This window comes from Lasioglossum baleicum, chromosome 2, assembly GCF_051020765.1.
Source record: "Lasioglossum baleicum chromosome 2, iyLasBale1, whole genome shotgun sequence".
Classification (NCBI taxonomy): Eukaryota; Metazoa; Arthropoda; class Insecta; order Hymenoptera; family Halictidae; genus Lasioglossum; species Lasioglossum baleicum.
Genome location: NC_134930.1, coordinates 16,156,433 through 16,172,410, shown reverse-complemented (window position 1 = coordinate 16,172,410; position 15,978 = coordinate 16,156,433). Strand labels below are relative to the sequence as shown.

The following is a 15,978-nucleotide window of genomic DNA, read 5'->3' as shown; positions in this document are numbered from 1 at the left end:
ACATCAATTTTATTTCAAGTAACCTATAATTATCGTTAGCATTGTGATAAAATGGAATTGCAGAGGAAGAACTCGTTGGAGGACAGGAAGATTGTGATTAATCTGAATACTATCAAGAATATTGTAAGTATTCGAATAATTAGGTTGCGGGTGTTAATTCAGATTTACGTGTTTTATACAGACTTTGTTAATGATTACGATAGAACAAACTAAAATAATGTTATGTCAAGTTTCATAACAGTCTCCAGTGTTTCGAGTTTTTGGAATTTTTATTTCATGATTATTATTTTTACAACCATAGAACTAATATAATGTGTTAAAAAAATTTAGATTAGGAAAAACGACATATATGTATCATTCATGGTGGAGCACAATGGAGTCGTTCTAGGAGAAAGCCCGCCAGTATTTGTAAAATCAACTTGTGAGGAAGACTTATCAATTTGGAATATCAATTTCGAAACCTATTTACCAATTCCTGGAGACGATAGGAAAAATATCGACGCGATCGTTTCGACGCCTTTATTAAGTAATAATTAGTATTCTTTAATTCCAAAACAATTGCATATTATGCACATGTGACACCATATTCTTTAAATGTTCAATAGAATTTTCTTTCATACTTGAAAACTTTATTTATAATAAATAGACTGCGTATACCTTTATGCAAAATAAAAATGTTTTGCATTGATTGCGGGAAGCAGAAATAACATAAAAATTGATTTAATCCCTTAACGACTTTGTTACATTAAAAGCAACATTACAACATTCTTGAATTTTCTAAATCTTAAACTGTTTTATATTTCGCCGAACCAATTTCTTCCTAAATGCATAAAGATCCGCTGATTAATAATAAATGATCTATGTTGCAGTCAAGGCTTTTTACGAAGTAGAATACGGTCAAGAAATGACAGAAGAGCGTCCGTCAGCTTCGAACAGTGAGAAGAAGTCGAGAACAATATTCACAGAAGCAGCTACAACTTTCTCAGCATTACCAATGCTGGGAATCTGTAATCTTGATTTAATGCCTCTGATACTAGGTATCTTAAATCTTTCATTCACTAATATTTCAGTGCAAATTTTATCGAATGTTTCTATGTAATAAATTATTGTTTATTGCTTCCCCAGGAGAAAAATGTTACGTTGAGAAGCTCGTTGTGGAGAGTCCAAAATTCTCCTACGATGGATCATTAGTCCCTTGGCAAAATCTTCCACTTTTAACTGCAACGATATCCCTATTTCACGTGCCATTGTTTCCATCAGACGAAACAGTGAATTTTCTAACCATCACTGTTGAAAGCATATACAATCTTCCAGAATCTTTTGTTGGGAATTTGGAATATAAAGCTGGAACCATAGCCTACATCGATTCGGAAGTAATCAGAGCCTTGTGATTACACTATTTCAAAGAATGATGCATATTTAATATTGAAAATATTTTGGAAATTACTTCTAGTCTCTTTAGAAATATTTCATTTTCATTGTTCGTCTCCCATCTCAATATATTCTGCTCTTCTCTTCTTTCTCTATGATCGTTTATAATTTCAAAATAATATTAATTTACAATTATTTTGGAGGGAATATAATTTTCGGAATTTTTCAGGTCCCAGAAAACTTAATCTTCGAACAGGGAACGTGGACACGTTACAGAGACGTTGAGAGAACGAAACGTTGGAACACTTTGGAAAATTTGGAGAACCGTGCTCGATTGTCGAAGTACAAATTAGAATGTGATTTTATGGGACTGAGGAATGAGTTTAAGAAACATATAAACTTTGCGGTAGAATTGTTCATACAAATGAATATATATGGTACTGGTTTAATACGATCTATTTTCCGAGTGATTAGTTTATTATCTCAGGAAAAGGTGTGCGAAGACATGCCCAGGATCGAGTGGAATTCTCTTCACAGATGTGTGTTGTGGAAAGCCGGGATTGACGCGATGGAAAATCATATTAGAAAGTACGTATCAACACAACCAATTGTATTAAAAATTATAATATTAATAGAACAGTATAGATTTAGTCATTTTTTAGATATTTTACATGAATGATCTATGAAGATATTGAAAACAATTCTGCGGGTTCATTGCACAACTAAAATCGTTAAATATTGTTTTAAAGGTACAAATATTGGCCCTTCCAATTCCTGGTAGCAGGAGACTCTCCACAGAAAACTAAAGGCAGCGCTACGAAAACAACCACACTCTATCAATGCTACATTGATCTCTCAGAACTTCTTTTCCCTGGAAGTAAGCTCACACTTCCTAACTTATGTATAAAGTTGAATGGTAAAATGGGGCTCATAAGATACCAACAAAATTACATGAAAAAAAAATTTTTGTTGGTATCTTATGAGCCCCATTTTACCATTCAACTTTGTCCTTCAGACATTTGACGTATCTTTAAAAACAACAAAGATATTCAAGGTGGTCAAGTTAGCTGGGACACCCTGTATATAGGAGTACGTAAACGGCGCTATGTTTATTATCAAAATATTTATTTATCTTCGCAGAGAAAAGTTGTCGAGTCGTCGGACAGCTGCACACGTACAATGCAGCTGACATAACAGACAAACTTGGTATCGAGAAGAATATTTTTGTTCTGGAGACGAGAGGCAAAGATTCAAAGGAGAGGGAAAAGAAACAGAAAACTTCGAAGGTAGACCAGCTTTAACAATAGTCTCGCATCTTCGAAATCAAAGTTAATTAGATTTAGTCTAAATACCTAAAATTTTCATTCACTTCTTAAGAGGTAGAATTTACATGGACCATTTTGGTTGTAGCATTCAGAATCTGTGAATTCTGAGACCGAAGAAGCTTCAACCACAGCATTGACATCGCCAAGTGACCAACCTACTGTCATCGTGATCGAAGTGGAGCTTTGTCAGCCTCTAATTTCGTGCAACCTTTTATCAGACTATTCAAATTTGTAATTTGAATAGAATTTGTATCATAAGTAAGGAAAGTTAATTTTTTCTCAAATGTAAAACGAAGTGTTTCTAGAATCGACGAGATGATTCCCAAAGGGGAAAAGAAGAAGCCATACGCTTACTCTGGCGATGTAGCGGACAAACACTACACGCATTGCATCCAGAAGTTGGTCGAAGATATTACGGAAAGTTATCGAGTATGACACTAATCGAATCAATATTATTTTCCCCTTCACGGGTTTGATATTAATTTTTTTGAAATATTTGAAAATCATATGAGTCATCTCCTTTCAATTAGTCCACGCTATTCTACTTGTCTGGTTACGGACACGGTCTTATGCTACTTGTCTGGTCACAGACACATTCCTATTTTACTTGTCTGGTAACAGATACATTCCCATTCTACTTGTCTCGTCACAGATAGATTCCTATTCTACTTGTCCGGTCACAGACACTGTCCTATTCTACTTGTCTGGTTACAGACACATTCCTATTCTACTTGTCCGGTCACAGGCGCTGTCCTATTCTACTTGTCTGGTCACAGATACATTCTTATTCTACTTGTCTGGTCACAGATACATTCCTATTCTACTTGTCCGATCACAGGCGCTGTCCTATGCTACTTGTCTGGTTACAGAACATTCCCATTCTAATTGTCTCGTCACAGGTACATTCCTCTTCTACTTGTCTGGTCACAGAACATTCCCATTCTACTTGTCTCGTCACAGATACATTCCTATTCTACTTGTCCGATCACAAGCGCTGTCCTATGCTACTTGTCTGGTTACAGAACATTCCCATTCTACTTGTCCGGTCACAGGCGCTGTCCTATTCTACTTGTCTGGTCACAGATACATTCTTATTCTACTTGTCTGGTCACAGATATACATTCCTATTCTACTTGTCCGGTCACACGCGCTGTCCTATGCTACTTGTCTGGTCACAGACACATTACTATTCTACTTGTCTGGTAACAGATACATTCCTATCCTACTTGTGTGGTCATAGGCGCTGTCCTATTCTCCTTATTTGGTCATAAACGCTGTCCTACACTACTTGTTTGATCACAGATTCATTCTTGTCCGGTCATTCCACTTGAAATGTCGGATAGAATATAATTGCGTGGATTAATTCAAATGAGGTACTCTATTACATCACGGTTGCTGTTTAACTATTAAAGTATGCAAATTCGGATCAAGCTAGGATTTCTGCGACGAAAATAAGAATAGTGCTGAGCCCTTCACAAGAATTGAAACAGTCGGAGTAGAGAAACAGAGAATAAAATATTGCCAGGAATCTGATTCAGTAAATATAAATTCAATCAATTGTACAGAGTGTTCCTTAAACCACCCTGTACTACATACCAGAATTAAATCGATTCGTTGAACGCAGGTAATTATTGCAGGATGAATTGTCATGTTTCACTCAATACCTATATAAAACTGGACTGTATTTGTCGTTGCGTAACACGCTTCGATCAAAAGTGACCATGCTGCTTGATCAGAAATTCAAGATGCCACCGAACATGATCGACGACCATTCGACTCAGGTGCTAAACAAATGATATCGGAGAAAGAACATAACACAGAGAAGAAGCGAATGATATGGTAATCGAGAATTGTTGAAATTTCTAGAATTTCATCGTGTCAGTGTACACTTACCTCGTAGAACAAATGCACGTGGCAATAAACACAGTTGTCGAGGGCAGATTCACAGATACCATACCGGAAAGCCATACTGAAAAAGCAGCGGACTTATGTGCTGAAGAAGCTTACGAGTTTGGGGACTATGATAGAGCAAGACAATATTACAAAGCCGTAAATCGCACTATTCAATATTCCATGGAATTCCGTTTATTAAATTTTATATATCATTGTTGTGCGATGAAAGGAAAGGATTGTTTTAATATGAGAGAACAATTATTTTTAACGATTATATTTTCAGGAAATATCGTTAGCTAGAAACAGCCCAGTGCCATGGACAAAATATGCAGTTTATCTTAAACAGATTGGCGACATTGAGCGTGCGAGACATTGTTGTTTAGAAGCTATTTCGTTAGACACACGATATGTGTTCGCGTGAGTATTTTACATGGTAATCATTAGACTGCGGATCTTTATGCAAAATAAAGATTGTCTGCATCGATTGCAAGGAATAGAAACTAAATTGATTGTTATTTCTTCCCTTAATGATTTTAACAGAGCAAAACTATTGACGTCTTCAATATTGAAAATTTTCCAATAATTTTGAATTTCGTCTATTCAATTTTGCTATAAATGCATAAAGATCCGCAGTCTAGTAATCGTTAATCGATAAATAATCCGAATTTAAATGAATGTCCTCAGATTATTAGTGTACGGGGCAATATTGTTCGAAAATTCTAACTACAAGGAAGCAGAGGTCTTTTTAAGAGCCGTTACTGACTTTTATCCACGGTTCTACGAGGGTTGGGCCACTTTGCATTTGTTCTACATACGAACCGAATATTATCCAGGTAAATCGACAATTAATGTTCAAATCAACACTATCAAGAATAGAAAATGTTCCAGTGGTAAAATGAACTGATCCGAGTCGTTTTATGTAGGAATCGATCTCACACTACGAATTGCAGAAAAGTGTATGAAGGACAAGACTCAACCAATAAAGCTCCCCAATGAACCATTAGCTTGGTCAACAGCTCACTGTCCTAAGGGTAACTTGTACATGAACACTGCAATATTTTTACTGAAACTGCATCTCTGTGAGGTAAACTAAATTCACCCTTAAGTGGACTTTTGAAGCCTCGAACCAAGTCCATGTAAATGGACTTTCAAATAAGCTTCTTACCAAGAATAAATTAATTAAATTAAGTAACGTCCGCATTATTAGCTTGCAGGAATTGCTCTAGCACAAGAATTATTCGAGTCTGGTCGATCAACACACTTTCTATATTACATGGCAGTGGATCATTACTTGTCAAACCGATACGAAGATGCGTTAACTCATTTAGAAGAAGTCAAATGCGACTATGGAATGGTAGGCCTTATCGATATATTCCCTCCCTGAAATTTACGATAATTATATAAGGCATGTTTATTGATATAAAACCTGCTTTTTGTAGGATTATGCCATCAGTAGCTTAATGGGACATTGCTACTTGAGAATAGATGACACCGAGAAGGCTATGGAGTGCTACGAGTTTGCACGTATGTTGTTCGACAGGCCTAAGACGTTGCACTTGGTGGAAGTCAGATTAGGATATCATTATTATAATACTAAGGATTATGAACGAGCTAAAAATGTATTTCTAAGTGCTTGCAAGTCCTCGCCTACTTCTCATACTTGGCTGGGTGCTGGCATGAGTTGCTATGAGGTCAGAAAAATATTTTAATCCTAGAAAGGCTAAAGAACTGTACTCTATCCAGAGTACGGTAAGCATGAACATGGTCTTCGTACGTGAATTTATGCTTTTTGAAGAATAACTCCTTCGAAGGTCATTTGAAGGTCAACATATTATGCATCGTTGAATTTGTCTTTTCATTAGCTATAATGTTACACTAGTCAAAATACGTCGTTCCACGTAAAAAAAACGACGATGACCTTGAAATGTCGGAAAATCTGACCTAGAGAAAAAAAATTTCTCCGTCACAATAATTGCCCCACTGAAACAAACATTTTCTGTCTGAAACATTTTTTTGTAGTATTAAAGACAACAGAGATATTTTCTTGTGTAAGTCCTAGGTGCCTCACCCTGTATATTTCTAATAGTATCTTTGTTAAACAAATATGTGACATTGTTATATCAACGACAGAAATAATGTCTTGGACATGTTTCATTCTGTGGGTCGAAAGAGCCTCCGTCTTTTAGTCATTCTAGGGTTAATAAATTAAAGATTGACTTAATAGAGAGACATTTTATTGGAAGTTCATTTTATTTCAGCTTGAGAAGTTTACAGAAGCAGAAGCAACCATGTCCGAGGCAAACAGACTCGACAATTTGAATCCAGAGATCTGGGGCCATTTGTGTCTGTTGAACCTAACTCTGAGAAGGTATGACGAGTTTTGCCAGTGCTACAGAGAAATGGTAAAAGTAAGTATAGCACCTTGTAGTGTATCCTAATTCATTAACACATTGACTGCTGGACGATGTAACTCAATTAACACTAAGTTTACGGAGCACTAAAAGTGACAATTTTACATTACTTTGTAAACATAACAAGAATACGTCTAACAAAATTTCATTGATGTATCTTTACAATCTCAATAATCGGCATGTACTCGGTAAACCTAGTGTCAATGAGCCTAAATGTGAGAGAGTCAAAGTTTATCAGAAGGTTAACGTGTTAAACGTCCAGTAGAACAGTAAAAGAATAGACAGCGTGCGTTTATTAACAACTTTTATTGTTTATTTTCTGCATATATCAGAATAATCTTAAAAATACAAAACTGTGGCTGAGAATAACGAACGCGATGGAGGCTTTGGATTACGCACCACCAATTTTGGTAACAGAACATGATGATCTTGTCAAGGACTCCGACGAAGAAGAGTTCGAGGATTACTTTTAAACAATGGCACTGAATACAACAAAATAGAAAGAACGAAAACAATACTGCCAGTCAGTTGTAAAACCTTGATGGCACTCGATTAAAAAACTTTTGTCTACGAAAATTTCAACATTGTTCTGATACCAGACAATAACAGAAAATAACAATTACACGTACAGATACTCTACAATTTCATTTCTTTAAGAAAACTTTAAAATTAGAGCGTTCGCCGACTTTCTTCACTGGATTTACATATTAACTGCAATTTCGCATGCGTAATAGTTGATCGCATACACTCATAGTCACATATCTCCGTGTTCGATTAAGTAGAAAAAGAAAAGCATTTCTATCATTCATTAAATATACGATTTAGTAGCGGTGCAGTTTTCGTACGCGTCAGCCAAATGTTACCTTGCGCGATAAATACAAAATAAAACATAAAGAAAGAAGTTAACAAAAATATTACATAATTTAAATAAAACGAAACGAACAATAAATAATCTTTTAGTAAAAAGATGTAAATAAATATACATATGTAATATGCAGGGTGGGGCAGTAAGTATGTCCACTTCGAATATTGCCGTTATTTGTAATAATATGAAAAAATGTTATATACAAAACTTACGCGGCATAGAGGGGGGATATTGTGAAACAAACATTTACTACGTGGGTGGAGGTATTTCAGAGATTTCAAGGTCACCTTGACTTTTTTTTAATGGAAAGACCTACTTTCTGTATCATGAATCGATAGCCGATATACTATCGAATTCTGAGTAAAAATGTATTGATCTCAATATTAAGTTTACGACATATGAAGGTCAACACTTTTATACTAAGAATTTGATACTCTATCGATCTATGGTATAAAAAGTAGGACACTACATTTTAAAAAATCAGGGTGACCTTGAAATCTCCTCTATGCCTCCACCCATGCAGAAAATGTTTGTGTCACTATGTATACCCTCCTCTATATCGTGTAAGTTTTGTACATAACATTGTTACATATTATTACAAATAACGGCAATACATATTCAAAATGGACAGTTTTTTTTTTAGACAGGTATTGCCCCACCCTGTATATATAGATAAACTATAAAGTAACATAACATTGCTCCTCGACTGATTGTAGGATCAAAATAAATATAGCGTACCATCTTGAACATGATAATATTTAGAATGTTAATACCATTGTTCGCGGAAACAACGGTTCAATGAGCACCGTTCATTCCCGTTCTGCAAGGTATTCAAAGGATATAGATATATCTCAATCTCTAATATACAATATATATAGCTAATAACTATTGCCAATTATAAAAATATCATTCGAGTGCGACTTGAACAGATGTCGGTACCCATTTTTTGTCATTGCGCTAATCCTTTGCAGTCTCTCAGTTATCGTTAGCAACAGAAACGGAAGGTCAATTCTCCAGAATGATTTCGTTAATGACACGTTCTACATAAGTCTGTATGTAGTCTAGCAAAATCCAAAAAATGTTTATGGTATTAAAATCGAAAGTAAACAAAACTGGAAAGGATCGATTAATCAATAGCAATGCGATTGTGCGCAGTCAGCATCACTCGGTCAACAGTGATCCCGAAAGCATCTCTTCGAATGTTCGTTTTAGAAATATGCTTTTCGCGAGTCACTCTGTATGGTTCAAGCTGCCATAAAGACTCGTCAATTGATAAGATAAATAACGCTTCCAGACTGCGAAAGTTTATCCTAATCTGAAGCAACTAAAATTAACTCGAAATAAATGAAACCAGTATTAAGTATTATCGAATTTAAGAGTTCCATAATTTTATGGAGGTTGTCGTCAACATATACATAAAATTCCGCAGTCCAGAGTCCAGATGATCCGTAAATTGAAAATAATTCTCGAACAACGGTAACGGAAAAATAATAATAGTCTGATTCCTACTAGTTAGAAATTCGCGTAACGACGCTTATTTTTCGTTTCTATAAAAACGGTTTTGTTCTGATTCTACGTTCAAGGACCATTTATAATAGAAGCGAGCATTGAAAATGTTTCTAATATCAAAAATCGATGTAGTATCCGTTCGATTGTTTTACGGCTAATTGATACAGTTCTTATTGCGAAATGTTACAGCTCTACCCTAGCATCATTCTCTGTCGCCTCGATCGTCTCCTTATTCTCAACCATTGAGTGAGTATTTTCTGGACTCGTTTCCTGCGATTTCTTATTGGTGCGCTCGTTGTCCTTGTCTATTTTGTTAACTATTTCGGCGTCTGCGAGCAATGTTTGTTTATCAATCGACTCGTCGCCGCAGACTAATTGATTCTCGGTGTTTATCACAGAATTCGCTTCAGCCTCCAACGAAGACGCGGGTTCGTTCTTTGTCGATGATGTCCTTCGATGTTCGGGAATTTCATCGTTGACAGTATCACAGTCCTCCTTTACAACCAGTTCACTGATTTGTAGCTGGTGATCCTCTTTGTTCGAAGCTGCTACCGTGGCGGAAGCTTTGGACGCGTTATTGCTTTCATTTGGTACTGATTCGACTGGAACTGGTTCCACTGTAGGTACCAATTCAGCTGAAACTGGTTCCACTTTGGGTACTAATTCAGTTGGAACTGGTTCTACTTTGGGTATAGATTCAGTTCGAACTGGCTCCGCTTTAGGTACTGATTCAGCTGGGACTGGTTCCACTTTAGCTACCGATTCAGTTGAAATAGGTTCTACTTTAGGTACCAATTCAGCTGAAACTGGATCTACTTTAGGTACAGATTCAACAGAAACTGATTCCGTTTTAGGTACTAATTCAGCTGGAACTCCTTCCACTTTAACTGCTGATTCAGTTGGAACTGGTTCTACTTTAGGTACTGATTCAGCTGGAACTCCTTCCACTTTAGCTGCTGATTCAGTTGGAACTGGTTCTACTTTAGGTACTGATTCAGCAGAAGCTGATTCCACTGTAGGTTCCAACTCAGCAAGGACTGGTACCACTTGAGGCACTAATTCAGCAGTAACTGGTTCCACTTTAAGAACCAATTCGACAGAAACTGATTCCGTTTTAGCTGCTGATTCAGTTGGAACTGATTCTACTTTAGGTACTGATTCAGCAGAAGCTGATTCCACTGTAGGTTCCAACTCAGCAAGGACTGGTACCACTTGAGGCACTAATTCAGCAGTAACTGGTTCCACTTTAAGAACCAATTCGACAGAAACTGATTCCGTTTTAGCTACTGGTTCAGTTGGAACTGGTTCTATTTTAGATACCAATTCAGCAGAAACTGGTTCCGTTTTAGGTACTGATTCAGCTGAAACTGATTCTTCATTCGATTCAGCTGGAACTGATTCTTCATTCGATTCAGCTGGAACTGCTTCTTCATTGGATTCAGTTGAAACTGATTCTAGCTTTGGTACTGATTCAGAAGAAACTGGTTCCAGTTTACGTACTGATTCACTTGATATTAATTCAACTGATGCTAATTCAATTGATGCTGATTTCACTATCGACTCAGCTGATACTGCATCCATTTTAGGTATAGATTCAGCCAATGGTTCTGCGGTAGTTTCTGACTCATCTTTCGCTGATTCCACGTTAGCTTCTGATTCGTTTGTCACTGGTTCCACGATTGCTTTTGATTCATTCACGACTGGTTCCGTAGTATTAGAAACGAGTCCTTCGGAAGACATACTATTTTCTTGTAACTTCCCTCCCGCATCGCTCGCAATACATCCTTCCTGACCAACACTTTCAAGATACTCGTTTTCGTTAGGATAAATCACATTCTTGTCATCTTTGGTAACTTTTTCAGGATTCTCAGCACCCGTCTGAGCACTTTCTGGTAAGGAAGTCGAGACTTGCTCCACTTCCATACCAGACATGTTATCGCTATCCTCATTTTTAATATCCGACTCGCCATTAGATGGTTGTATTTGATCGGATAATTCAGATACTTCTAACGTCTCGTTCTTCTCTGTTACAGCCTCCCGTTCGAGTTTCGTTGAATCGGTATTTGAACATTGAATCTGATTTTTAGAAGGGGAGTCCGCGTTTAGGTTATCTTCCACTGGTTTTATGTCTCTTCTGACAGCCTTTGGGGACTTGATAGGTTGAGACTTCTGTATGTTTCTTGACGTGTAAGTTCTGTACTCGTTTTCGTGATACCTTGGGGAGTTCGCATCGCCTTCTTCCCTCCAAATCTCTTTTCTCTGATATGGATACTTCGCTTCACCTTCTTTCTTCTTTTGCGAGTGCGATCTTTTCACATTGGGCGATTTCGGGTTGTTAAAGTAAGTTCCTTTCGACTTATCCTCAAATGATTTTTGACGATTGAAAGGCTCACTTTCGGGAACAGGCGCGTCCGCGTCAGAATGACTATAGGTCACTCGAGTTCTTTGTCGTGGACCTACTCTTCCTGTTCCGGCAATGCTCGGAGAGTTCACTGTAATATATTGATCGCAATGTTGATCGCTGTTCGTAATGACTAGACTGCTACAAGGAGCTACACACTTCGGCCGATTTTCGAGGGCTACACCTCCTTTATCCGGCCGCGCGTCTCGCTCATCGTGACGGCCCTAGTTCTCGAGCCAGCTCAGGCACGTGCCGTATGAACTGCGCGTGTGTGTGCAGCTCCTTGCCGATGTCTGGTTTAATGAAGAAAAAGAAGAAGAAGGAAAAGCAACTATCGATCATCTAGCAAAATGTTACGAAGAAAATATAAGCATTGCATAGTACCTTTAACACTCATTACAGGGCCCTTAGATGTGTTACCCTGGTTTACTGTGACTTTGATACTGGAATCAGTAGCAATTACAGTCCTCTCTTCGGAAGTTGGGGACAAAGGCGGCTTCACTGGCATTGTCACATTGTTTCTATGCTGATCGTACATATTATGAGACCGATTGTCGTAATTACCATAGTAGTTCTTTGAAGTGCCACGATGAGAGGCACCTCTTCCACCTCTACTGTGGGAGATATACTCGTTATCTAAAAAGAATACAGTTTATAACACCAAAAATTATAAAATATATGCATTCAATGGCATTATAACATACTATTCGAATGATATCTCCTGTCAGAGTCTTTATGATCTTTCTTCGCAAAGTCGCCCAACGTAGATCTCGTTGCTTTCTTCGCTACGTCGTCTATAATATGCATCTGCAATTTAGAGATCCCGGTTACACCAACGGTAGAAATTCATTTAATCTGACATTCTTTCGACTGATAGCCACAACAACTATTTTTAAAATGCATAAATACGAAAAACAACGCAAATATATAATGCCAGTGTCACTGGTAATTAAACTGTGGATCTTTATGCATAATTATATCTTTATTTCGTAAAAGACCAGGACGAGGAACAAGTTAAATTTGCCACCCAGGTAATTCCTTATGGTAAGCATAGAGTACAGGTGTCATTAATGTTTATTACCATACATGTATACATACTATAAATGCATAAAGATCCGCAGTCTAGTATTAATCATACTTTATCATTATCCCACTCTCGCCGCCAGTTTCCTTCAGCAGTTCTCTGCCTGCTGATACGATCTTCATCAATGCGGTTCCTCTCTGCTCTCCAAGCATCGTATCCTGGCTGAGATTCGTCCCTATAATTTCCTTTGTACACTTTGTTATCCTGTTATCAATATTAACAGAGTTAATTATTCAGAACAAAAGAGAATATCAAAGTTTAATGTTGTTATGTACCTTTTGCATATGATTTTCTCTGCCCCCCCTTTTCGCTTTAAAGTTTCCCCGCATTACTTTGTTGTGGGACTTATTTCCAGAGGGTTCCTTCGTGTATTCTGTACCAGGCTCTTCTCGTTCAGAGTCTGCCAGGAAATTGTACTTGGGGTCGGGTGGTGGGCCTTCTCCCTGCAAAAGATTGCTATCTTAGATGCACTTCAAAAGCCTCTTGTCAAGTCCATTTTAGTATTAAAAATATTCCACGAATTAATAAAATTACAATAAATAACCTACGTAATATTATTGGGTTGGCAAAAAAGTAATTTCGGTATTTTAAGGTAAAATATTTGGAAGCATACAGCTGCACATGTAGCTATTTTCGAATAATGCAAATTACGCCTCGTAAACGTAAAAGTAGGAATTTTGAGAGCAACTGCAACCTAGATTGATCTTTTATCTAGCGCTTTTGACAACTGAAAAACCCTATCTTTGCATTATCGAGAAATGAGAAGGCGCATCCAGCACCGTTACAGTCCTGGAAACGAGTCTATCCCCATAAGGTACGGATACGCTAACTTGTCCAAGTAACATACAACATTTTATGCAGAAACAACTTGCGGAAGCATGTACATAAGATCACATAGCCTACATGAGCAAACGAATGTATTTTCTTTCCCTCGACAGGATGAGCTTGCATCGTGTACTCATGCTTCTCTTTAGCCAGCTTCGGTTTAGCCTTGGGTGGATTCGAAAATTCTGGTGGCTCCTTCCTTTCCGGCCAGTCGGATGACGGTACCATTTGAACTAAGGCATTGAGTTTAGCTGCGTTCTTTTTATCCTCTTCCACCTCCTAATAATAAAAAGAGTTCAAGTAATTTGTATTGTTTGTTATTTGTCCACATTACGATACACACCTGATGTCTCCTTCTAATTTCTTCATTTTGTTGCCTAATTTTATTAATTTTTTCTTCGAGTGCGTTAGATGTCATCTGAAAAATAAATCCAGAATTAAAAACGAACACTGTAGAGACATCTTTGGATGTTTAAAATTCGTACATTCAACATTTTATTAAATCAACAGATCAGTTTATCCAATTTACATAAAGAATGTCATATATAGACAGTGGATTTTCTTTTATTTGAAAATACTGTTATATTGTCTTCAACCTATTAAACATATTAAGAAAGAAAATAAATTTCTATTCTGCTCTAGTTTGTTGTAATTCAGGTAGAAAATTTTTTTTACATAAAGATCCACTGTCTTCAGTCATATATAATAAATATGATAATTATATAGACGGATGTTTATGCAATTTCAAATTTTAAGAAATTGGAATCATGTAGAATCTTATTTTCAGTGTTAGTAGTCTTTGTAGTTCCGGAATAACTAAAAATCACGGCATTGTTTGAAAGATTTTAGAAGCCATAAATGTATTAAGATCCGCAGTCTAATGATAATGATAAAATAATTTTGAACACAGTAGATCAATCTCGGCGAGCAGAACCTTTTTAAATATTGAGACACAGTATATCTATATACGAGTGTAAAAGTAGGTAGACCGATTCGTGTCACGTTTCGACGCTTCATTTCATAACGTTTCCACGTTCGAATTCCAAACGGTGCCGATAAACGATACGATCCATTTTGCTAGTAATGCTGCGCGAAGTAAAATCGTGCCTTTCTACGAAAACAAAAACGAATTCGGCACAGATAGTCGAGAAAAATTAACCTGCCGCAGTAGGCTAAATATTTGTATTGACAACGACGCAGTCTAATGTAATTTCGAATTAAATAGGTACCCATTCTCGAACGAAAATGATTTTTTTTAATAGAAATGCAGTCCTATACGTATATAGGAGGTGTGCATATATAGATATACATAAATACGTGTCGGTTTATGTAAATGAAAAAGTTTTAAGGCGAAAGGAATGTAGGCCTCCAAACTATGTATGTAGTTCGACTCCGGATGAAATTAAAGTTATTCAGAATATAGGTCACACGGACAATTTTCTTGTTAATTCAGGGAATTTGTTATCGGCGTTCAGAGTCCGATTATTTTGATGCATTACGATATATGAACGTGCAGGGACAGGAACGTACGTTTGCAAAGTGTAGGTAGCGGACGCTCTGAGGTGAGAAATATTAAAACATCACGGACGATTGTGTTATGCTGTTTTTCACTGAACGATCAGCCACATATGCCACTGTCGAACACTTCTCTTAGTTTCCTAAGAGAGAACACATTCGCACGACAACGCGACAAGTACGGATGTTTCACGTTTCACGGTGCGGATAAGAAAATTACTGTGGCCCAGTGGTTTTCATTTCCGCTTGCAAACTGTTCAGGAACGTGCCAACTTCACCGGAAATTCGAATCACTCGCTAGTTTTATTTTGCGATATTGATTTACTAAAGTCGTACCAAGTTATCAAATAAATACCTGATACGTGATCAAGAGAATTAAAAAATTAATTATTCATTTTGTATTTAATGATTAGTTTGTAGATAAATAACAAACACCGGCTGAGATGAGTGTTCCATCTTATATCATGATATTCATTGGCAAATATATATTTATACAGAAAGGAAATTAGATAGAAAAAGATGATGGAGATTCTGTTCCATGCTGAAGATAATGTAGGTTCCATTTGTACCTCATCGTCTTGTCATTTTTTTGGTGAGAAATAAAAAATATTTACGAATTAGTTACAACTGGTTACAACCAGTTACAACAGTATATGTGTTCTTTCTCCTCACCACTCCTCACCTTGTATATGATTACAAATATAATTAAAAATGACACATAGATGTTCTTTTGCCCGCTCATTTTTGTCATAAATGCATAAAATCCGCAGTCTAAATCA

At 36.9% G+C, this 15,978-nt stretch overlaps 2 protein-coding genes across 3 annotated transcripts; one reads left to right on the top strand and one right to left on the bottom strand.

Annotated features, from left to right (window-relative positions):
- The first annotated feature begins 51 nt into the window (after positions 1 to 51).
- Positions 52 to 7,486, top strand: LOC143216376 (cilia- and flagella-associated protein 70). Its single transcript, XM_076439349.1, has 19 exons — positions 52 to 123; positions 331 to 526; positions 870 to 1,037; positions 1,126 to 1,373; positions 1,601 to 1,777; positions 1,859 to 1,959; positions 2,121 to 2,248; positions 2,512 to 2,657; positions 2,782 to 2,927; positions 3,002 to 3,125; positions 4,334 to 4,477; positions 4,563 to 4,745; positions 4,873 to 5,006; positions 5,274 to 5,422; positions 5,513 to 5,673; positions 5,797 to 5,943; positions 6,029 to 6,280; positions 6,848 to 6,997; positions 7,333 to 7,486. Exons 1-19 carry the CDS (start codon positions 52 to 54, stop codon positions 7,471 to 7,473), a joined length of 2,967 nt encoding a protein of 988 aa, XP_076295464.1. The 3' UTR covers positions 7,474 to 7,486.
- Positions 6,821 to 15,468, bottom strand: LOC143221564 (uncharacterized). Of its 2 annotated transcripts, none has more exons than XM_076446985.1 (8): positions 15,215 to 15,468; positions 14,028 to 14,102; positions 13,763 to 13,963; positions 13,135 to 13,302; positions 12,914 to 13,063; positions 12,480 to 12,582; positions 12,160 to 12,411; positions 6,821 to 11,866 (listed from the first exon to the last, which is right to left on the bottom strand). In XM_076446985.1, exons 2-8 carry the CDS (start codon positions 14,100 to 14,102, stop codon positions 9,558 to 9,560), a joined length of 3,258 nt encoding a protein of 1,085 aa, XP_076303100.1. In that variant the 5' UTR covers positions 15,215 to 15,468; the 3' UTR covers positions 6,821 to 9,557. The 2 variants fall into 2 exon arrangements, with proteins under 2 accessions (XP_076303100.1, XP_076303094.1); XM_076446979.1 differs by lacking the exon at positions 15,215 to 15,468 and adding an exon at positions 14,170 to 14,193.
- Between the last annotated feature and the right edge of the window lie 510 nt (positions 15,469 to 15,978).

What these genes read in the sequence shown, in the direction of transcription:
- LOC143216376 (XM_076439349.1), top strand. Translation starts at nt 52, where the DNA reads ATGGAATTGCAGAGGAAGAACTCGTTGGAGGACAGGAAGATTGTGATT. An exon ending in ATGGAAAATCATATTAGAAA is followed by an intron (nt 1,960 to 2,120) that starts GTACGTATCAAC and finishes ATTGTTTTAAAG; the next exon opens with GTACAAATATTGGCCCTTCC. An exon ending in GACACACGATATGTGTTCGC is followed by an intron (nt 5,007 to 5,273) that starts GTGAGTATTTTA and finishes GAATGTCCTCAG; the next exon opens with ATTATTAGTGTACGGGGCAA.
- LOC143221564 (XM_076446979.1), bottom strand. An exon ending in AAATTAGAAGGAGACATCAG is followed by an intron (nt 13,964 to 14,027) that starts GTGTGTATCGTA and finishes TTTTATTATTAG; the next exon opens with GAGGTGGAAGAGGATAAAAA. An exon ending in CAGGAGATATCATTCGAATA is followed by an intron (nt 12,412 to 12,479) that starts GTATGTTATAAT and finishes TATTCTTTTTAG; the next exon opens with ATAACGAGTATATCTCCCAC.